The 22,720-nt window shown below is 57.2% G+C and overlaps 1 protein-coding gene across 1 annotated transcript; it reads right to left on the bottom strand.

Annotated features, from left to right (window-relative positions):
• Positions 1-315: 315 nt before the first annotated feature.
• rnf216 (ring finger protein 216) lies at positions 316-18,796 on the bottom strand (the record flags this gene model as incomplete). The annotated part of the gene is given in 15 exon segments (XM_030350095.1): positions 316-413; positions 6,187-6,265; positions 6,572-6,720; positions 6,910-7,047; positions 7,983-8,033; positions 8,469-8,602; positions 10,005-10,116; positions 10,409-10,527; positions 10,530-10,569; positions 10,969-11,071; positions 11,176-11,252; positions 12,163-13,512; positions 15,042-15,169; positions 16,217-16,355; positions 18,629-18,796. Coding segments are annotated over 14 exon segments (2,651 nt in total), but the record flags the coding sequence as incomplete, so codon positions are not given.
• Positions 18,797-22,720: the final 3,924 nt, after the last annotated feature.

Genomic DNA, 22,720 nt, shown 5'->3' with positions numbered 1-22,720 from the left:
GCGGGCTGTCCCGATGCCTGGGCTGAACCCTGCTGAGGGGCAGGAAGTGGATCTCTTCCACTTCCTGCCTCTCAGCACCAGGAAGTGAGAAGACCGGCGGACCGCTCACAACAGGAAGCGCCGCCGGCCACGGGACGCAGGAAGCAGCCGGCAGCGCTGCTTCCTGGCCCGTTGTCCGGGGAACCGAAGAGTTCACAATAAGAAGGGGGGGGGGGAGACCACACCGAGGGTAGGGTCAACAGGGAGCGGGGGTCAACAGGGAGGGGGGGTCAGGTTGCGGGTGGGTGCGTGCGTGCGTGCGTGCGTGCGTCTTACAACAGCACCCTCATACGGATCTCATCCCTCTCCAGGACCTGGTCACATGTCTTCCCCACGTGTTGTTTCCACTGAACATGGCACTTCCTGCAGCTCTCCTACACACACACAGAGAGACACACACACACACACACACACGCACACAGAGACACGCGCACAGAGACACACACATGATTCATTAAATGGGGCAGGGTTAGTGTACGTCCATGCCCCCCCCCGCCGCCCCCCCTGCAGGCTGTCTGGCTGCTGCAGGATAAACCACGCTCTCGTCTGGGTGTGGCTCTCAGCGCTCACTGCAGAGAGCAACGCGCGCTCCGTTGCCTAGTAACAGCAACTCAATGCCACAACACCCCCCCCCCCCCCCCCCAAGTCTGTGAAGGACATCTGGGTCACAGTCTAACACACACACACACACACACACACACACACACACACACACACACACACACACACCTTTCTTAGAGCAGCATCTGAAGGCGTGTGGCGGTCTGAGTGCCCCCCACTCTCCGCATGCTAAACCTTAGCTAAGTGGCGCCGCCATGAATATTTGAGGCGCTCATCCAGTATTGACTACGGTGGCCCATGGCGCTGGAAGCAGCGCTCCATCATCCATGTCACCATGGCAACCTGCTGACCTGGGCAGGAAGTGCCATGGAGCCATCTTCTTCCTCAGGAGAAGCACGCCATCTTCCCCTTTCGTGCGTGCGTGCGTGTGTGTACACAGCAGCACGTTAACAGGAGTCAATGGAACCTTTCCACATAAAACATGTAAAAGCTGTTTGTGTCCCCCCCACCCCCCCCCCATGAACTGGTCAGCCGGCCCCTCCTCAGGGCACTCGGCCCGGCGATACACAAGGGGCGAGCAGGAGAGAGGGCGCCGGAGGGAGAGAACAGCGTGGCTGAGGTCGCCCCCTGCTGGTGAACCAGAGCAGCAGGCGTCAGCCAGCGACCGCCACACAGCCTCACTGACAACCTCTTATAGTGCGGCCAGAAATACACCGCGCCAGGCCACGCCCACTTTCAAATGCACCTGTGCTGGGTGTGGGCGTGGCCTGGGCAGGGCGTGTTTGACATGCGAGGGCTTTAACAATGCTCTGACTCAGGCAGCGATGGTCCGTAGTGGATCTGATAGACAACAACTCAACCATGGAAGGTATACCCTACCCCCTGCTATGAGAACAACCTACCCCTACCCCCCGCTATGAGAACAACCTACCCCTACCCCCCGCTATGAGAACAACCTACCCCCGCTATGAGAACAACCTACCCCCTGCTATGAGAACAACCTACCCCTACCCCCCGCTATGAGAACAACCTACCCCCTGCTATGAGAACAACCTACCCACCGCTATGAGAACAACCTACCCCTACCCCCCGCTATGAGAACAACCTACCCCCCGCTATGAGAACAACCTACCCCCTGCTATGAGAACAACCTACCCCTACCCCCCGCTATGAGAACAACCTACCCCCCGCTATGAGAACAACCTACCCTTACCCCCTGCTATGAGAACAACCTACCCCCCGCTATGAGAACAACCTACCCCTACCCCCCGCTATGAGAACAACCTACCCTACCCCCTGCTATGAGAACAACCTACCCCTACCCCCCGCTATGAGAACAACCTACCCCCCGCTATGAGAACAACCTACCCCCTGCTATGAGAACAACCTACCCCTACCCCCCGCTATGAGAACAACCTACCCCCTGCTATGAGAACAACCTACCCCCCGCTATGAGAACAACCTACCCCTACCCCCCCGCTATGAGAACAACCTACCCCCCGCTATGAGAACAACCTACCCCCGCTATGAGAACAACCTACCCCCCGCTATGAGAACAACCTACCCCCCCGCTATGAGAACAACCTACCCCTACCCCCCCGCTATGAGAACAACCTACCCTACCCCCGCTATGAGAACAACCTACCCCCCCCGCTATGAGAACAACCTACCCCTACCCCCCGCTATGAGAACAACCTACCCCTACCCCCCGCTATGAGAACAACCTACCCCTACCCCCCGCTATGAGAACAACCTACCCCTACCCCCGCTATGAGAACAACCTACCCCTACCCCCCGCTATGAGAACAACCTACCCCCCGCTATGAGAACAACCTACCCCCCGCTATGAGAACAACCTACCCCCCGCTATGAGAACAACCTACCCCCCGCTATGAGAACAACCTACCCTACCCCCCGCTATGAGAACAACCTACCCTACCCCCCCGCTATGAGAACAACCTACCCCTACCCCCCGCTATGAGAACAACCTACCCCTACCCCCCGCTATGAGAACAACCTACCCCTACCCCCCGCTATGAGAACAACCTACCCTACCCCCCGCTATGAGAACAACCTACCCTACCCCCCGCTATGAGAACACCCTACCCCTAACCCCCGCTATGAGAACACCCTACCCTACCCCCCGCTATGAGAACACCCTACCCCTAACCCCCGCTATGAGAACACCCTACCCTACCCCCCGCTATGAGAACACCCTACCCCTACCCCCCGCTATGAGAACACCCTACCCCTACCCCCCGCTATGAGAACAACCTACCCTACCCCCCGCTATGAGACAAACCTACCCCTACCCCCCGCTATGAGAACAACCTACCCCACCCCCCGCTATGAGAACAACCTACCCCTACCCCCCGCTATGAGAACAACCTACCCCTACCCCCCGCTATGAGAACAACCTACCCCTACCCCCCGCTATGAGAACAACCTACCCCCCGCTATGAGAACAACCTACCCCCCGCTATGAGAACAACCTACCCCCCGCTATGAGAACAACCTACCCCCCGCTATGAGAACAACCTACCCCCCGCTATGAGAACAACCTACCCCCCGCTATGAGAACAACCTACCCCCCGCTATGAGAACAACCTACCCCCCGCTATGAGAACAACCTACCCCCCGCTATGAGAACAACCTACCCCCCGCTATGAGAACAACCTACCCCTCCCCCCCGCTATGAGAACAACCTACCCTACCCCCCGCTATGAGAACAACCTACCCTACCCCCCGCTATGAGAACAACCTACCCTACCCCCCGCTATGAGAACACCCTTCATACAGTGGTCCCCTTAATGCTCTGATACATTCTGGATAAACCCCATCGCCGTCGTTACTGTACTGCCCGTCCCACCTCCTGGCATCCTCCATGACACACGCTTCCTGTTCCCCCCCCCCCCCCCCGCCTCTCTCTCTCCCCCCCCCCCCCCCTCCTTCTCCCCATCCCTTCTGCAGCAGCCCTTATTTGGCAGCACCAGACCGGAGCGGCCGTTCTGATTGGGAGGCTGCAGTGAGTGCATTGTGTGCGTGCATGCGGTCGTGTGTGCGTGCATGCGGTCGTGTGTGCGTGCATGCGGTTGCGTGTGTGTATGCAGTCGTGTGTGCGTGCATGCGTTCGTGTGTGCGTGCATGCGGTCGTGCACATTTGTGTGTGTGTGCAGCATGGTAACGTAAGAGGTAAGAGGGGGGGGGAGGGGGAGAGATGTCTAGAAAAGAAAGATGAGAGCAGAAAAGAGTGAAACGACTGGGCGCTCCGCCCGACGTCCCCAGAGCCCTGCAGACGCCCCCAGAGCCCCGCAGACGCCCCCAGAGCCCCGCAGACGCCCCCAGAGCCCCGCAGACGCCCCCAGAGCCCCGCAGACGCCCCCAGAGCCCCACAGACGCCCCCAGAGCCCCACAGACGCCCCCAGAGCCCCACAGACGCCCCCAGAGCCCCACAGACGCCCCCAGAGCCCCACAGACGCCCCCATAGCCCTACAGACACCCCACAGACGCCCCCAGAGCCCTACAGACGCCCCCAGAGCCCCGCAGACGCCCCCAGAGCCCCGCAGACGCCCCCAGAGCCCCGCAGACGCCCCCAGAGCCCCACAGACGCCCCCAGAGCCCTACAGACGCCCCACAGACACCCCCAGAGCCCTACAGACGCCCCCAGAGCCCTACAGACACCCCACAGACGCCCCCAGAGCCCTACAGACGCCCCCAGAGCCCCACAGACGCCCCCAGAGCCCTACAGACGCCCCACAGACGCCCCCAGAGCCCTACAGACGCCCCCAGAGCCCTACAGACGCCCCACAGACGCCCCCAGAGCCCTACAGACGCCCCACAGACGCCCCCAGAGCCCTACAGACGCCCCCAGAGCCCTACAGACGCCCCCAGAGCCCTACAGACGCCCCCAGAGCCCTACAGACACCCCCAGAGCCCTACACACCCCAGTGCAGCGCTCAGACCGGCAGCGTGGCCACAGAGCATGGCGGCTCCAATGGCAGACACTCTAAAGCCTTCACAGCTAGGAGGAACACACGCATAATGAAATCCACATGTGTTATTTTTCTGTGTGTGTGTGTGTGTGTGTGTGTGTGTGTGTGTGTGTGTGTGTGTGTGTATGTGTGTGTGTGTGTGTGTGTGTGTGTGTAAAAAGGGGAGAGAAAAGAGAAACTGGGTCAAATGATCTAAAGCACATTTGAAATGGAGAGAGGGGGGGGGCGGTGGGACTGAGCTAGACCAATCACAAGCCGGGCAAAGACAACGGTGGAATGCAGGTCCTACCAATGTCCAAGGAGCGCGGGCAGAAGGTGGGCGGCTTCCAGGAAGTGTGTCAGTTACATAATGTAGTCCCGCCCCTCCCTGTTCTGGCAACCAACCAGCTGCATGGAATTACAGTACTACAACTGGAGAGAGAGAGAGAGAGAGAGAGAGACAGAGAGACAGAGAGACAGAGAGAGAGAGAGAGAGAGAGAGAGAGAGAGAGAGAGAGAGAGAGAGAGAGAGAGAGAGAGAGAGAGAGAGAGAGAGAGAGAGAGAGAGAGAGAGAGAGAGAGAGAGAGAGAGAGAGAGAGAGAGAGAGAGAGAGAGAGAGAGAGAGAGAGAGAGGCGCCCTCCTCTAATACCAGCTCTGCTCCCTGGGGGGGGGGGGACCACCTCAGGAAGGACAGATTACCTCCAACTAAAACCAAAGACATCTGGATGCTTCTCACTCTGTGTGCCTCCTCCTTTCATTCCAAGTATGGGCGTGTGACTGTTACAAAGCACTGCAGCCATGCAGGTTCACTGGTGGAGCCCTGAGGGTGAACCTCTGGCGCCACCTACAGGCCAAAGGCACCCAGAGAGTCGCACATGGGCAGAAGGCAGGAGGCCTGCACATGGGCAGAAGGCAGGAGGCCTGCACATGGGCAGAAGGCAGGAGGCCTGCACATGGGCAGAAGGCTGGAGGCCTGCACATGGGCAGAAGGCTGGAGGCCTGCACATGGGCAGAAGGCCTGCACATGGGCAGAAGGCAGGAGGCCTGCACATGGGCAGAAGGCTGGGGTCTGCACATGGGCAGAAGGCTGGAGATTGGGGAATTTAAATTTTTTACATCTGTAGAAAATGTTACTGAAAGATTCAGAAAGGCTTCATATTTTGTTGCTGAATGTTTGCATGTTGTTTAAACCACTGTGGATGCCATCTTGGGAAGGGCACCCTCTAAAATGACCTGGATTAATAAAGGATTAGTATTATTAGTGCTACTAATACGGTCAAAGTTAGCCCACAGTTCTCTCCCTTTGGTTTCCCCGTTCTGTGAACTCAGCTCCCTGAAATTACAAGATAAGGAGCACTTTAAAACGCTGATGGCAGATCTGGGATCAGTGATGAAGAACAGATCTGGGAGTGTTCCTCCCTCCATACATTCCTCAGACATGGGGAGGACAGGTTAGGAGGGGGGCCGCAGAGGGGGGGCGCCCATCTCCCCTCTGAACGCTGCCGTCCCTATGAAGGTAGCGTCGTCACGGGAACCCCTCATCAACAGAGTCAGTCAGTCAGTCAGTCAGTCAGTCAGTCAGTCAGTCAGTGAGTGAGTGAGTGAGAGTGTACCTTGCGACAACGGGGGTTGGGGCAGCTGAACAGAGACATGGCCTTGTCCAACAGGGCAGGGAAGTTGCAGAAGGGACACCTGCAGAGAGAAGGAGGGGAGGGAGGAGGAGACGGGTGAAGGAACATCAACAGATCCGTGAAGGCTTTGAATGGACACCGTGGTTAAGGCCTCTACAAATCAGAGGGACACGGAAACCAGTGGTCCAGTGCTGGGATCATCCCAGTCCCCCCATCACCCAGCGGTGCAGTGCCTGGATCATCCCAGTCCCCCCCCCCCCCCCCCCCCTGGGTGGTCTCCTGCCGTCATAGTGAGGTCAAAGGGCACCATGGAGTCTCCTCCAATAGAAGGCTGCGTCCACGCCAGAGGACGCAGCCTCGTCCTTACCGTACGAGCTCATCGGCGCAGGTGGCGGCCACGGCCTCCTCAGCCTGCCTCTCGTAGTACTTGATCAGGATGTTCTCCGGCAGAACCTTCTCCAGCTCACACACCGGGTAGGAGCAGGGACACCCCCCCGACATGCAGCTGAGCTCCGACTGCGCACACGCACACACACACACACACACACACACACACACACACACACACACACACACACACACACACACACACACCTTATGACAGCAGAACTAGATATCTGCGTCCCAGCAGCGTGTTCCCAACGGGTGCTTCTGAGGAACGTGTAGTGCGTGTAGGTGCGTGTATGTGTAGTGGTAAAGGCCTACCTGTCCAGAGCCGAACACGGCCTCCTGAGCGTATTTGACCAGGCACTCTTGGCAGAAGAGGTGGCCGTCGGAGCACTGAGTCATCTTCTCGAAGGCAAACTCCCCGAAGCAGCAGCCGCACTCGATGAGCTGTCCGTCCTGGGGGCAGGTCAGAGTCAGCCGCGGGCCAGAGGTATGGAGGGGGGGTGAGGGACCTTAAAGCCTGCATGCACGTTGCGCAGAGATGCTCCACATTACAGCTCAGGCCTATCCCTGTAGGGGCTAGGTGGATCGCTAATCCGATGCGTCAGCCCGATCTTCATACATGTGGAACAACAGATGTCTGGCCCTGCCTCCTCTCTCCGATAGGCAGTAAACATCAACCTCACAGGAGCCGCCGTCACGTGACTGCCACCTAGTGTCAGCTCCCAACCTCACAGCCACGAGACTGAGGGCAGCAGCTCCCCGCACCGGCACCAGTACAGGCACCAGTACAGGCACCAGTACCGTACCAGTACAGGCACCAGTACTGTACAGGCACCAGTACAGGCACCAGTCCTGTACCAGTACTGTACCAGTCCTGTACCAGTACAGGTACCAGTCCAGGTACCAGTACTGTACCAGTCCAGGTACCAGTACAGGTACCAGTACAGGTACCAGTACAGGTACCAGTACAGGTACCAGTAACCATATGTTGTTTCTTACGACACATGTCGACATTGAAAGTCGCTCTGGATGAAAGCGTCTGCTACATGCCCTCAATGTAAAGGTAAAGGTAGGTCCAGCTGAATGGAGCTGCACCGATCACTGAGCCTGATGAAGCGTCCGCTACATGCCCTCAATGTAAAGGTAAAGGTAGGTCCAGCTGAATGGAGCTGAACCGATCACTGAGCCTGATGAAGCCCTGAGGCTACGATGCTGCCAATAGCCTCGTTATTGATACAGTTAGGGTATGAATACAGTTGGTTTCTTTATGTGATATCTAGGTATACATATGGACATGTAAGGCCTTCCAGAGAGTCGGCTGAGAGGGAGCATACAGTAATACAGCGTGCACCTCACAGAGCAGCCAGCCATGGTCAACCCATCCTCACCATCTTGTACTCGTCCTCGTTGACCTGCAGAGCCAGCAGGAAGTCCTCATGCTGTGAGGAGAAGAACCACAATCAGACCGCCATCAGGAAGGACAGGAACACAGTGCTGGGAGACCAGGGGGACACCAGAGAGAGACCAGGGAGAGACCAGGGGGGGACCAGGGAGAGACCAGGGGGGGACCAGGGAGAGACCAGGGAGACACCAGAGAGACACCAGGGAGAGACCCGAGGGAGAGACCAGAGAGACCAGGAGGGACCAGAGAGAGACCAGGGAGAGACCAGGGGGACACCAGAGAGAGACCAGGGAGTGCCCCCAGGGAGAGACCAGAGAGTGACCAGGGGGAGACAGGAGAGAGTGAGGGAGTGAGGGAGAGAGAGAGTGAGTGAGTGAGGGAGAGAGAGAGAGAGTGGGAGTGAGTGGAAGTGAGTGTGAGTGTGAGTGAGTGGGAGTGTGAGGGAGGGAGGGAGGGAGGGAGCTGGGGTCACCTCGGCGGACTCCTTGGCCCTCCGCTGGTAGAAGGCCAGCTCGGCCTGCAGCGAGGGCTCCAGCGTCCCGTAGGTCCGGAAGTACCGCCGGTCGTTCTCCAGGAAGTACATCCTCTTTTCCAACTTCACATTGCCTGGGGAGAGACACAAGGAGGGTGAGACAGGTGGAGAGACACGTGGAGGGTGAGACAGGTGGAGAGACACGAGGAGGGTGAGACAGGTGGAGAGACACGTGGAGGGTGAGACAGGTGGAGAGACACGAGGAGGATGAGACAGGTGGAGAGACACGTGGAGGGTGAGACAGGTGGAGAGACACGTGGAGGGTGAGACAGGTGGAGAGACACGTGGAGGGTGAGACACGTTGAGGAGAGAGACAAGTGGAGGGGAGAGACGGGTGGAGAGGAGAGACAGGTGGAGAGACAGGTGGAGAGGAGAGACAGGTGGAGAGACAGGTGGAGGGGAGAGACCGGTGGAGAGACAGGTGGAGGGGAGAGATAGGTGGAGAGACAGGTGGAGGGGAGAGACAGTTGGAGGGTGAGACAGGTGGAGAGACAGTTGGAGAGACAGGTGGAGACACGTGGGGGGGAGACAGTTGGAGGGTGAGACAGGTGGAGGGAGGGGGAGAGACAGGTGGAGGGTGAGACAGTTGGAGGGTGAGACAGTTGGAGGGGAGAGACAGTTGGAGGGGAGAGACAGTTGGAGAGGAGAGACAGGTGGAGAGACAGTTGGAGAGGAGAGACAGGTGGAGGGGAGAGACAGGTGGAGAGACAGGTGGAGAGACAGTTGGAGAGGAGAGACAGGTGGAGAGGAGAGACAGGTGGAAAGACAGGTGGAGGGGAGAGACAGTTGGAGAGACAGGTGGAGAGACAGATGGAGGGGAGAGACAGGTGGAGGGGAGAGACAGGTGGAGGGGAGAGACAGTTGGAGGGTGAGACAGCAGGAGGGAGGGGGAGAGACAGGTGGAGGGAGGAGGAGAGACAGGTGGAGAGACAGGTGGAGGGTGAGACAGTTGGAGGGTGAGACAGTTGGAGGGGAGAGACAGTTGGAGAGGAGAGACAGGTGGAGAGACAGTTGGAGAGGAGAGACAGGTGGAGAGACAGGTGGAGGGGAGAGACAGGTGGAGAGACAGTTGGAGAGGAGAGACAGGTGGAGAGGAGAGACAGGTGGAAAGACAGGTGGAGGGGAGAGACAGTTGGAGAGACAGGTGGAGAGACAGATGGAGGGGAGAGACAGGTGGAGGGGAGAGACAGTTGGAGGGTGAGACAGCAGGAGGGAGGTGGAGAGACAGGTGGAGGGAGGGGTACAGACAGGTGGAGGGAGGGGTAGAGACAGGTGGAGGGAGGGGTACAGACAGGTGGAGGGAGGGGTAGACAGGTGGAGGGAGGGGTAGAGACAGGTGGAGAGTGAGACAGGTGGAGAGTGAGACAGGTGTAGGTGAAGCAGCAGCTCAGCACCCTGGTTCAGTACCCCCCAGTGGCTGCTGTACCCCCGTCCCCTGAGGTGACCCCCTCCCGAGATACTGCTGCTGTACTGCACCGTGCTCAAACTGGAGGTCCACGTAGCAGCGCTCTGACGCCATCCTACTCCGCCGTCTCTTCCCCGGGGGGTCTCCAGAGTCCTGCCACTTCTTCAGAGCTCCACATAAGGCCTGGGGGACAGGGGGGCAGGGTCAGGACAGAGTCTCCAGAGGTACCCCGGGTCCACAGAGACCCAGACATCCCCAATAGGTAACAGGCAGCCAGGGAGAACCTGGTCCAGCACTGTGGACTAGGTGGTGGACCAGGTGGTGGACCAGGTGGTGGACCAGGTGGTGCCCCATCCCAACCCCTGGGGGAGCAGGGGAGAGCTCCACAGAGACAGGCCACTGCTCATGTAAAGGACAGGTCACCCACTGTCTGCAGGCCTCAGCAGCGCCCCCTGGGGCGTGGCGAGCCGCGTACCTTGCGTGTGATTGCATAGTGTCCCTTGAGTGCGTTGAGGACCCACTTGAGGTCCTGGCAGCTGAGCATCCTGAAGTCGGCCATCAGCAGGTCAGTGGCCTGCATCAGGGCCTCAGGGGAACGACGCCAAGACGGCTGAGGTCGAACAGGTCCTCCGTCACCTAGCGGCACACGCACCATCAGCTACCTACAGGCCTCCACCCTCCCAGCCCTACCACACCATCAGCTACCTACAGGCCTCCACCCTCCCAGCCCTACCACACCATCAGCTACCTACAGGCCTCCACCCTCCCAGCACTACCACACCATCAGCTACCTACAGGCCTCCACCCTCCCAGCCCTACCACACCATCAGCTACCTACAGGCCTCCACCCTCCCAGCCCTACCACACCATCAGCTACCTACAGGCCTCCACCCTCCCAGCCCTACCACACCATCAGCTACCTACAGGCCTCCACCCTCCAAACACTACACGCACCATCAGCTACCTACAGGCCTCCACCCTCCCAGCCCTACCACACCATCAGCTACCTACAGGCCTCCACCCTCCCAGCCCTACCTCAGCCTCCTGCTCTCCAGACTCCAGCAGGATGCTGGTGGGGGCGGGGGGAGCAGCCTGTCTCCTGGGATAGGCTGGGTTCTCCAGCAGCATGTTACAGATCCTGATGGGATAGGGACAGGGTCAGTACACACACACACACACACACACACACACACACACACCCCCACCCGTTACCCATAGCAGCGCTGCAGAAGTCATCCTTACACATTCAGGTCGGTGACGTTGTTCTGCTGGATGAGTTGAGCCACATGGTCGCTCTGCACATCAGGGAAGAGATCCAGCTGGAGAGGACAGGATTACTGACACCATGTACACCACCAGGTTCACCCACTGCACCCCACCCCCTGGACACACCCAGTGGGCGTGGCCCCCGGTCCACTAACCCTCTGAAGGGCCCCTCTGGTCCACTAACCCTCTGAAGGGGGTCCACTAACCCCCTGAAGGGCCCCTCTGGTCCACTAACCCTCTGAAGGGCCCCTCTGGTCCACTAACCCCCTGAAGGGCCCCTCAGGTCCACTAACCCCCTGAAGGGCCCCTCTGGTCCACTAACCCCCTGAAGGGCCCCTCTGGTCCACTAACCCCCTGAAGGGCCCCTCTGGTCCACTAACCCTCTGAAGGGCCCCTCTGGTCCACTAACCCTCTGAAGGGCCCCTCTGGTCCACTAACCCCCTGAAGGGCCCCTCTGGTCCACTAACCCCCTGAAGGGCCCCTCTGGTCCACTAACCCCCTGAAGGGCCCCTCTGGTCCACTAACCCTCTGAAGGGCCCCTCTGGTCCACTAACCCTCTGAAGGGCCCCTCTGGTCCACTAACCCTCTGAAGGGTCAGAGGGGCCCCCTCTGAAGGGCCCCTCTGGTCCACTAACCCCCTGAAGGGCCCCTCTGGTCCACTAACCCCCTGAAGGGCCCCTCTGGTCCACTAACCCTCTGAAGGGCCCCTCTGGTCCACTAACCCTCTGAAGGGCCAGAGGGGCCCCCTCTGAAGGGCCCCTCTGGTCCACTAACCCCCTGAAGGGCCCCTCTGGTCCACTAACCCCCTGAAGGGCCCCTCTGGTCCACTAACCCTCTGAAGGGCCCCTCTGGTCCACTAACCCCCTGAAGGGCCCCTCTGGTCCACTAACCCCCTGAAGGGCCCCTCTGGTCCACTAACCCCCTGAAGGGCCCCTCTGGTCCTTCTGGCCTGCTGCTACTCACCACTCCGGCCATCAGGGCTCTGACGTGGGGTGGAAGCTCGGGTCGGGCCCCCCCGGGTCCGTCCTGCGGCGCCGAGGGGCCCGGCCTGGCCTCCTCCAGCCTGGGAATGTCTGCTGGGGCCGGCACCGGGGGGGCCGGCAACACGGGGGCCGCTGGAGCCCTGGCTGGGGTCGGGTTTGCAGCCGGAGCCAGAATGAAATGCGCCTGCCTGAGGATGGGGGGTCTGGGGCGGACCAGGGCGGCGAGGGGGGCCCCGGCCTGGGGGGGGGCACTGGGGGCCCCGGCCTGGGGGGGGGGGTTGAGCTGGGCCTCTCCGGGGGCCTGGCTCCCCAGCCTGATACGGTGGCCCACCTCAGGGGGGCCCAGTCTCTCTGGGGCGGCGGCTATCAGCACCGCCGGGGGGGCCGCAGGTCTGACCTGGGGGGCGCGTGGGGCCGGGGCCTGGGCTGGGGCCTGGGGTGGGGCCTGGGGTGGGGCAAATGTGTGCACTGTCGCCACAATGTGGATAGGGCCCCCCCCGCGGGGCTGGGGCAGGGCAGCCTGGGGCCCCGTGGGGGGGCCGGGCACAGCGGGGCCCTGCAGCATCCCGGGCTGCGGGGCGGCGGCCGGCTGGCCCTGGGCCCCTCCCATCTGGATCCGCTGGGTCTGGGTGGAGGCGCTAGTGCTAGCGGTGCTAGTGCTAGCCTGAGGGCTGTGGCGAGCGGCGCTAGTGCTAGCGGTGCTAGTGCTAGCCTGAGGGCTGTGGCGAGCGGCGCTAGTGCTAGCGGTGCTAGTGCTAGCCTGAGGGCTGTGGCGAGCGGCGCTAGTGCTAGCGGTGCTAGTGATAGCCTGAGGGCTGTGGCTAGCGGCGCTAGTGCTAGCGGTGCTAGTGCTAGCCCGAGGCCTGTGGCTAGCGGCGCTAGTGCTAGCGGTGCTAGTGCTAGCCCGAGGCCTGTGGCTAGCGGTGCTAGTGCTAGCGGTGCTAGTGCTGGCCTGAGGGCTGTGGTGAGCGGTGCTAGTGCTAGCGGCGCTAGTGCTAGCGGCGCTAGTGCTGGCCTGAGGGCTGTGGCGTGGCTCCGTGTGTTCTATGGAGTCATGGCGGGTCCGAGGGCCGGGCGGCCGTTGGGGGGCCCCCGAGGTGCCCGAGGTGCTTGGAAGGCGGGCGTCATCCCAGATGCTGGAGGTAGAGGGGGTGACCGGCGTAGGGGGCGGGGCCTCCACCTTAATGAGGCGGGCGGTGACGGCACGCGAGCCGGAAGGGCCCGGCTGCTCCGCCGAGGCCGGGTTAGGGCCTCGCACCGGGTGGAGAGGGAGGTCGCCGCACCAGGGGGCGGCCGGGCGGATCAGGTGTCTTCGTGACGGAGTCAGAGACTGTTCAGAGAGTCACAGGGAGACAGAGGGAGTCACAGGGAGACAGAGGGAGACAGAGGGAGTCACAGGGAGACAGAGGGAGTCACAGGGAGACAGAGGGAGACAGAGGGAGTCACAGGGAGACAGAGGGAGACAGAGGGAGTCACAGGGAGACAGAGGGAGTCACAGGGAGACAGAGGGAGTCACAGGGAGACAGAGGGAGTCACAGGGAGACAGAGGGAGACAGAGGGAGACAGAGGGAGACAGAGGGAGTCACAGAGAGACAGAGGGAGACAGAGGGAGACACAGGGAGACAGAGGGAGTCACAGGGAGACAGAGGGAGACAGAGGGAGACAGAGGGAGACAGAGGGAGTCACGGGGAGACAGAGGGAGTCACGGGGAGACAGAGGGAGTCACAGGGAGACAGAGGGAGACAGAGGGAGTCACAGGGAGACAGAGGGAGTTACGGGGAGACAGAGGGAGTCACGGGGAGACAGAGGGAGTCACGGGGAGACAGAGGGAGTCACAGGGAGACAGAGGGAGACAGAGGGAGTCACAGGGAGACAGAGGGAGTCACAGGGAGACAGAGGGAGACAGAGGGAGTCACAGGGAGACAGAGGGAGACAGAGGGAGTCACAGGGAGTCACAGGGAGACAGAGGGAGTCACAGGGAGACAGAGGGAGACAGAGGGAGTCACAGGGAGACAGAGGGAGTCACAGGGAGACAGAGGGAGTCACAGGGAGACAGAGGGAGTCACAGGGAGACAGAGGGAGACAGAGGGAGTCAGAGGGAGTCACAGGGAGACAGAGGGAGTCACAGGGAGACACAGGGAGACAGAGGGAGTCACAGGGAGACAGAGGGAGTCACAGGGAGACAGAGGGAGACAGAGGGAGACAGAGGGAGTCACAGGGAGACAGAGGGAGTCACAGGGAGACAGAGGGAGACAGAGGGAGTCACAGGGAGACAGAGGGAGACAGAGGGAGACACAGGGAGACAGAGGGAGACACAGGGAGACAGAGGGAGACAGAGGGAGACAGAGGGAGACAGAGGGAGTCACAGGGAGACAGAGGGAGTCACAGGGAGACAGAGGGAGACAGAGGGAGACAGAGGGAGACAGAGGGAGACAGAGGGAGTCACAGGGAGACATAGGGAGTCACAGGGAGACAGAGGGAGTCACAGGGAGACAGAGGGAGTCACAGAGAGTCACAGGGAGACAGAGGGAGACAGAGGGAGACAGAGGGAGTCACAGGGAGACAGAGGGAGTCACAGGGAGACACAGGGAGACAGAGGGAGTCACAGGGAGACAGAGGGAGACAGAGGGAGACACAGGGAGAGAGAGGGAGACAGAGGGAGACAGAGGGAGACAGAGGGAGACAGAGGGAGACACAGGGAGAGAGAGGGAGAGAGGGGGAGACACAGGGGGAGACAGGGAGTCAGGGGGAGGGACCTCACACTGGGATTCTATTGGACCATTATGTGACCGAAGAACCAAAGAGGCAGATGACTGATAGAAGGGTTAGGGTTAGGGTTCCTCAGAGAGAAGGACCTACCTCCAGGATGCGGACGTCGTCGTCTGCGTCGTCGGGGATCAGCGCGGGGCGGCCCAAGACCAGGTTGAGCGGCTCGTCGTCCGAGTCGTCAGAGATGGTGATGAACTCCTTCCTCCGCAAGCGCCGGCCTGGGGAGGAACAAGGAGGTCATCCTGAATGTTAAACAGCGGGTATTGGTTAAGGCATGAGGCCCAGGCCTAACTAATGCCGCTTTTCCACCGGCGGGTAGGCTTCGGACCCAGCGCGCCTCAGCCCAGTAGTGAGGGCGCGGTATAGCCCAGCTCAGTTACGGCTCGTGGCTCTACAGCCGACAGTACCCTGGTGGTAGGGCGGGGTTTAGGCCGGATGGCGATAGCCGCGGCAGCTACGTAAGCATCATGACCTCATAGCGACCTGACACAGTGTAGCCTGCTAAAAAATCCAAGGAAAAATAATAATGCGCACAATGAACAAAGAGCAACAATGTAGGACGTTCAAGAAGGTCATCAAACTTTTGTGCGACATTTCCTTTAATAAACTAAGCTTTCTCCGTTGTCCAGAAATACCCTGAGGTTACTGTGAATGTTTGTTTTTATCCCCGTCACACGGAAGTGCAATTCTGTTGACCAATCAACGGACGGCAAGCGTAGCTCGAACTTGTCGGCACCCTTTCAGGCGTCTCAGTACCCCAACGGAGGAGTACTGCGAGACGAATACGCTCAATATGGCTCAGTCCGGATCACGCCCACTTTTGGCGGTGGAAACACGACCCGTGCCGCACCTTTGCAGACTGAACCGAACCCTCCGGTGGAAATGGGCCATAAACGGTCTTGTACTGTAAACAGTGTTTATGACATCTTCAGACACTACTCAAATCTGAAGTCTGCTCGGATCAAGCCCAGTTGTTAGAGTAGGACAGGTAAACATAGTTTAAATAATAGTAGATAACACAACTAAATGGAGAAAGTATCAGCAGTGCCTTTCCAAATGTCGTCAAATCTTAAAACGTCAGCCCTCTCACAGTAAAGCAATAAACTAAATGATACCCCAAGGTTTAGATGAACGAGCATAACAACAATGTATCCAAAGTGATGTCAGTCACCACGCTACACCTTCTATTGGCCAATAAGGTACGGTAGGGTATGGTAGGATTAGGTTAAGTGTTGGAAGAGGCGGCCTTCCCCTTAAGCGCTCACCTTGACTGCGGTGGACGTTGAAGCTCGCCAGGTGAATGACGTCGTCATCCCCTCCGCCTGCTCCGTCAGCCATGGGGTGAAGTGAGGGACGTGTTCCTGATGCGGCTCACACAGCTCGTCTCCACAGCTCAGTCACCATCTGCCCGCATTAGACCCATGTGAGCCGTTAAACATACTGGCCCTCAATTATCAAACGAGCGTACGACAGAAAACGTGCGTAAAATGGACGTACGCTCATTTCAACGTTGAGCTTGGCATTAATCAATTTGAACGTGAGCGCAGGCTGCGATGAAATCTCACGTCAGGTCTGAGCTCGTGTACGCAAGTTTTTTGGCGCAACATACGGGTATTTCAATGATGAATAGTGCAGCACAAGTAGCCCATGTTCAACATCTGTATTAATTACTAAATAAATTGGAATTAGCCCAGCCGTTCAAACAATTACAATCAAGTCAGGCCTAATTAAAAACAGTATTGCTATGAAAATAATTAGAATGTTACAGGTGAAATGTTTATTCAGCTGTCTATATTAACAGGAGCTTTGCCAAATAGGTGGTCGTGTCTCAGCGATGGCAGATCTGGCTCTGTTAAGGACCTCAACGCACAGACGAGAGAGTTTTTCGAGACTGCGCCGATTTTTTTAAGGAGGGCGATGAATGGCTCTTGAGTCGTTTTCGTCTCCCAAGGCATCTCCTGATGGAGCTATGCAATGCTTTGGAGCCACAGTTAAGGCGAGAAACTAGGCGATCAAACGCAATACCTGTGCAGGTTTGCTCTACCTTGGGATTTTTGGCCACCGGGATCTTGCAGCGGGAGATCGGGGACAGGTCTGCTATTTCCCAGCCAAGTATTAGCCGAACCATGCCAGCAGTTTTGGCAGCTATAATGTCCCTCTCCGAACGTTATATTAAATTCCCATATAATAACGATCAGCAAACTGGAATCAAACGGGATTTTTATGCTATTGCTAGGTTTCCAAATGTGATTGGTGCGGTTGATTGTACCCATGTGCGTATGAACCATCTATTAATGATTACGCGTACATCAACCGCAAAAGCTACCATTCAGTTAATGTTCCGATTATTTGCGATGCCAGAATGTCAATCCTGAACATGGTAGCCCGATGGCCTGGGGGCACGCACGATTCTTTTATTTTCCAAAATTGCAACGTTGGGCATCGTCTACATCAGGGCGCACTACATGGTCAGAGTCATCTCGGTGAGTTACGCTGCAGTCGCACTGCACCGGCCTCCTCCCGTTTCTTGCTTGGCCGGCTTCACAGCCGCAACAAGTTTTTTGGTGCTGAGCTTCATGTCGGACCATTTTTCTTCACCTTATTCGGAATTAAATAACTTTAACGGAATGCAAACAATAGCATATATGTGAAATGTTTTAAGCTGGATAACAGAAGTTGTACATTTAATTTATTATTTAATTAATTTAATTAACAAACCTCTTCCGTAGCCCGACGAACATTGGAAACACTATTCACTGCAACAGTTATTTCCTTCCATATAGCATTCTTTTGCTGGCCTTTAATGCCAGCTATAGGCTACCAAATAAAACCAGACGGTTCGCATCCACCAGTGACCCGAGCGTCTCCATTTGGGTCTCGGAAAAATTCCTCTATTTTACCGTTGGCCGTTTTTCCATGTCGTAAAAGTTAGGGGCGGGACTTCTGAAGACGTGCTTTTATATGGGCGTGTTACGTTAATTACGATCGATCTCAGCCGCCGTATTTATCAACACCAAGATCCTTCGTACGCTGGGATTGGTGTGATACGAAGGTTTCGTAAATCTCACGTGGGTCCTATCGTAAGATGAATCATGCGTTCAGATTTGCGCTCATTTCTACGTTTGTTTGATAAATGAGGGCCACTGAGACTATCGCCCCATACATTTCCTTTTAATGGTCTGGTAACACCAACTGCCTACTTTATGGTAGTACTGGAAAACCTTTTGTTTCACTTACCGTTAACAGTCGTACTTGGTACAAGGATAATTATTTTACTTATAAGGAACCCATCCTAGCCTGGTTACAGACAGACGGCTCAGTTTAAAGTGTATAAAGTTAGTCTCCTTGGTGACAGTCGCTAGACTCACAGATAAAGCTTAAACTTGTGCGTCTTTCCTCTCCCTGATGACGGCTAAAGTAAACCCACACGCTCAGAGACTTCAGAGGGGAGCTAACGCTACCTGGCGAGCTAACGTGAGCATGCAAACCGAAAGCTATCTCTGGAGAAGCTCGTGGGCGGAAAGGGAGAATGAATTCATGCTCACGTCGATACAATAAATGGATGGTACTTTCCAGAAGAGTTTAGTATAGATTTGGACAGACGCGGAAACGAAAACAAACTCCCCAAGCGCTAGCATCACAGGCTACCGTACAGCTAGCATCACAGGCTACCGTACAGCAGAGTCGTCGGCTCCGAGGCTTCACGTCTCGAGCGGTGTCTGTCTGGCGCTAATTGGACGCGCGGGTTCTATGGTGCGTTCCAGGCAACCCGTTTCCCGTGTTTTCACAACCTTCTACCCGTGAAAGTGCCTTGGAACGGCAGTCAAACCGGCAACTCACTAGCCGTGAACTCGTACCAGATCGATGTTCTCCCAGTTCCTGCTCGTAACTGACGGGCTAAAAGTGTCCCTGGAACGCAGCATTAAATTCATCGGTTGAATCCACCTGACCTCCGATCACCTGAGTTCAAGTGACGCCAGCTCACCGTTCACCACGGACAGTAACAATAATAACACCGGCGGAATGCCAGATTAACCCGTGGACCGTGGTGTAAACATTACATGTCACTCACCGTCACGACCGGAATAAAAGCACCTTTCACCTGATTAATCAGGTGATTAATCGGGTGAATGATTGGGTGATTAATCAGGAGCTCTAATGTGCTCAGAGCCAGAGATTAGAGCTCTTGTTTTTACCTCAGCTGATCACAGCGAGGAGCTGCCAGCTCAGGGTGAAGGAAACTCCACCGACGGACCCCTGCCTTTATATACTGAGACTAACTAACTACTAACTATACAACATGTACATTACCTTGGTTTACAATACCGGACAGCCAATGCGCCAAAGAGCCTCACGTCTACATTCTTCGGAAAGGGAAACAAACTGCCAAAACAGAGTTGTTGGCCGCGTCACCGGAACCCCGAGGGCCGCTGGGAGATGTAGTCCAACGGCTCTCAGTAGAGTGCGTTAGCGCAGTGGCTCTCAACTGGAGTTACGCGTACCCCTAGGGGTTATTTAGAGTACTGCAGGGGTTAGGCTTGGGGTTTAAATTCTGAAAGCTAGACAAAAGAAAATCTAGAAAATGGAGTTGTTGAAATGTAAATCTGAATACAGAGACGAGAATCTGTGAAAAAGAAAAGTGCATCCAGAAACACAAAAATGTCCTCAGTTTAGGAGGAATATATTAGACTGTGATGCACCTCTACCTGCTCTGACCCTGGAGGGGGTCCCCTCTACCTGCTCTGACCCTGGAGGGGGTCCCCTCGACCTGCTCTGACCCTGGAGGGGGTCCCCTCTACCTGCTCTGACCCTGGAGGGGGTCCCCTCTACCTGCTCTGACCCTCCCTGGAGGGGGTCCCCTCTACCTGCTCTGACCCTGGAGGGGGTCCCCTCTACCTGCTCTGACCCTGGAGGGGGTCCCCTCTACCTGCTCTGAACCTCCCTGGAGGGGGTCCCCTCTACCTGCTCTGACCCTGGAGGGGGTCCCCTCTACCTGCCCTGACCCTCCCTGGAGGGGGTCCCCTCTACCTGCCCTGACCCTCCCTGGAGGGGGTCCCCTCTACCTGCTCTGACCCTCCCTGGAGGGGGTCCCCTCTACCTGCTCTGACCCTGGAGGGGGTCCCCTCTACCTGCTCTGACCCTCCCTGGAGGGGGTCCCCTCTACCTGCTCTGACCCTGGAGGGGGTCCCCTCTACCTGCTCTGACCCTCCCTGGAGGGGGTCCCCTCTACCTGCCCTGACCCTCCCTGGAGGGGGTCCCCTCTACCTGCTCTGACCCTCCCTGGAGGGGGTCCCCTCTACCTGCTCTGACCCTGGAGGGGGTCCCCTCGACCTGCTCTGACCCTGGAGGGGGTCCCCTCTACCTGCTCTGACCCTCCCTGGAGGGGGTCCCCTCTACCTGCTCTGACCCTGGAGGGGGTCCCCTCTACCTGCTCTGACCCTGGAGGGGGTCCCCTCTACCTGCCCTGACCCTCCCTGGAGGGGGTCCCCTCTACCTGCTGTGACCCTGGAGGGGGTCCCCTCTACCTGCCCTGACCCTCCCTGGAGGGGGTCCCCTCTACCTGCTCTGACCCTCCCTGGAGGGGGTCCCCTCTACCTGCTCTGACCCTGGAGGGAGTCCCCTCTACCTGCTCTGACCCTCCCTGGAGGGGGTCCCCTCTACCTGCTCTGACCCTCCCTGGAGGGGGTCCCCTCTACCTGTTCTGACCCTCCCCTGGCGTTTGGCTTCTGTGGGGAGGAATTAGCCATCAGTTGCATGAAGCACAGGCCCATGTTTCTCACTAAATGTTCATGTTTACACTTCCAAATAGACTGCTGTTACGGTGTCCAATATACATCAAATCAGCAGCCTTTGGACAACCCAACATAAAGACAGACGACAGGGTTTTTGGGGAAAAACAATGTTTTATGGTTGACAGTGATCTTAAGGTTCCGCAAAAGTGAAACAAGTAACAACGGTGGGTTGAGTGGCTTCACGATGAGGCCAGAGTGTTACTCTTCATCCGCTCGAAGATAATCCTCTCATCTGCTCAAAGATAATCCTCTCATCTGCTCAATGATAATCCTCTCATCTGCTCAAAGATAATCATCTCATCTTCTCAAAGATAATCCTCTCTTCTGCTCATCATCTCATTTGCTCAAAGATAATCCTCTCATCTGCTCAAAGATAATCCTCTCATCTGCTCAAAGATAATCCTCTCATCTGCTCACTGATTATCATCTCATCTGCTCAAGGATAATCCTCTCATCTGCTCAAAGATAATCCTCTCATCTCAACAACCCTGAATCCCTGCCCGTGAATTCTGACCCCGATTGGCTCATCTGAACCCCCTCCAGGGCGCTCCCCTACTGGTTCCACTCCTCCTCCAGCCCTGTGGCCGGGAGGTTGTTACCCAGCTGCAGCAGCAGCAGTGAGGGTCCCAGGGCTGACCTCTGACCTGGAGAACCCATGCATCAATCAGGGGAATGGATATAGAACATAACTCTGCACCCAATCTCCTGAATGTATCCTGCCAATAGTCTGTTTAATCTTCTCCACTCTGGAAAGCGGTACAGGGCTATTATGTCCAAATCATCAATCACCTCCACAGTTTTCTCCCCCAAGCAATAGCCCTCCTAAATAACTCTTAAACTTGGACACCATTGCACTTTAATTTTATTTAACACTGTACTATCTCCATTCCTATTAATTTATTGCTAATATTGGTACTGTTTGTCCTTGTATTGTGTTTGTCTTTTTGTTTTACTGTGTGTTGCCTGCATGGAGACCAAATCAAATTCTTAGTATCTGCTTACATGGCAAAATAAAGTTGAATTGAATTGTATCAAATGGTGGAGCTCTGGTTGGACGAGGAATGTCCAGTTCAGCTCGTGGTTCTCCCGGCTCCTGTGCAGAAGGGACCTGGTATCTGGGTTAGGGTTGGACCTGGTATCTGGGTTAGGGTTGGACCTGGTGTCTGGGTTAGGGTTGGACCTGGTGTCTGGGTTAGGGTTGGACCTGGTGTCTGGGTTAGGGTTGGACCTGGTGTCTGGGTTAGGGTTGGACCTGGTATCTGGGTTAGGGTTGGACCTGGTGTCTGGGTTAGGGTTGGACCTGGTATCTGGGTTAGGGTTGGACCTGGTGTCTGGGTTAGGTTTGGACCTGGTATCTGGGTTAGGGTTGGACCTGGTATCTGGGTTAGGGTTGGACCTGGTATCTGAGTTAGGGTTGGACCTGGTATCTGGGTTAGGGTTGGATCTGGTGTCTGGGTTAGGGTTGGACCTGGTGTCTGGGTTAGGGTTGGACCTGGTGTCTGGGTTAGGGTTGGACCTGGTGTCTGGGTTAGGGTTGGACCTGGTGTCTGGGTTAGGGTTGGACCTGGTGTCTGGGTTAGGGTTGGACCTGGTATCTGGGTTAGGGTTGGACCTGGTATCTGGGTTAGACCTGGTATCTGGGTTAGGGTTGGACCTGGTGTCTGGGTTAGGGTTGGACCTGGTGTCTGGGTTAGGGTTGGACCTGGTATCTGGGTTAGGGTTGGACCTGGTGTCTGGGTTAGGGTTGGACCTGGTATCTGGGTTAGGGTTGGACCTGGTATCTGGGTTAGGGTTGGACCTGGTATCTGAGTTAGGGTTGGACCTGGTATCTGGGTTAGGGTTGGACCTGGTGTCTGGGTTAGGGTTGGACCTGGTATCTGGGTTAGGGTTGGACCTGGTGTCTGGGTTAGGGTTGGACCTGGTGTCTGGGTTAGGGTTGGACCTGGTGTCTGGGTTTGGGTTGGACCTTGTATCTGG

This window comes from Gadus morhua, unplaced genomic scaffold (genome assembly GCF_902167405.1).
Source record: "Gadus morhua unplaced genomic scaffold, gadMor3.0, whole genome shotgun sequence".
Classification (NCBI taxonomy): Eukaryota; Metazoa; Chordata; class Actinopteri; order Gadiformes; family Gadidae; genus Gadus; species Gadus morhua.
This window is presented reverse-complemented; position numbering and strand designations above follow the sequence as displayed.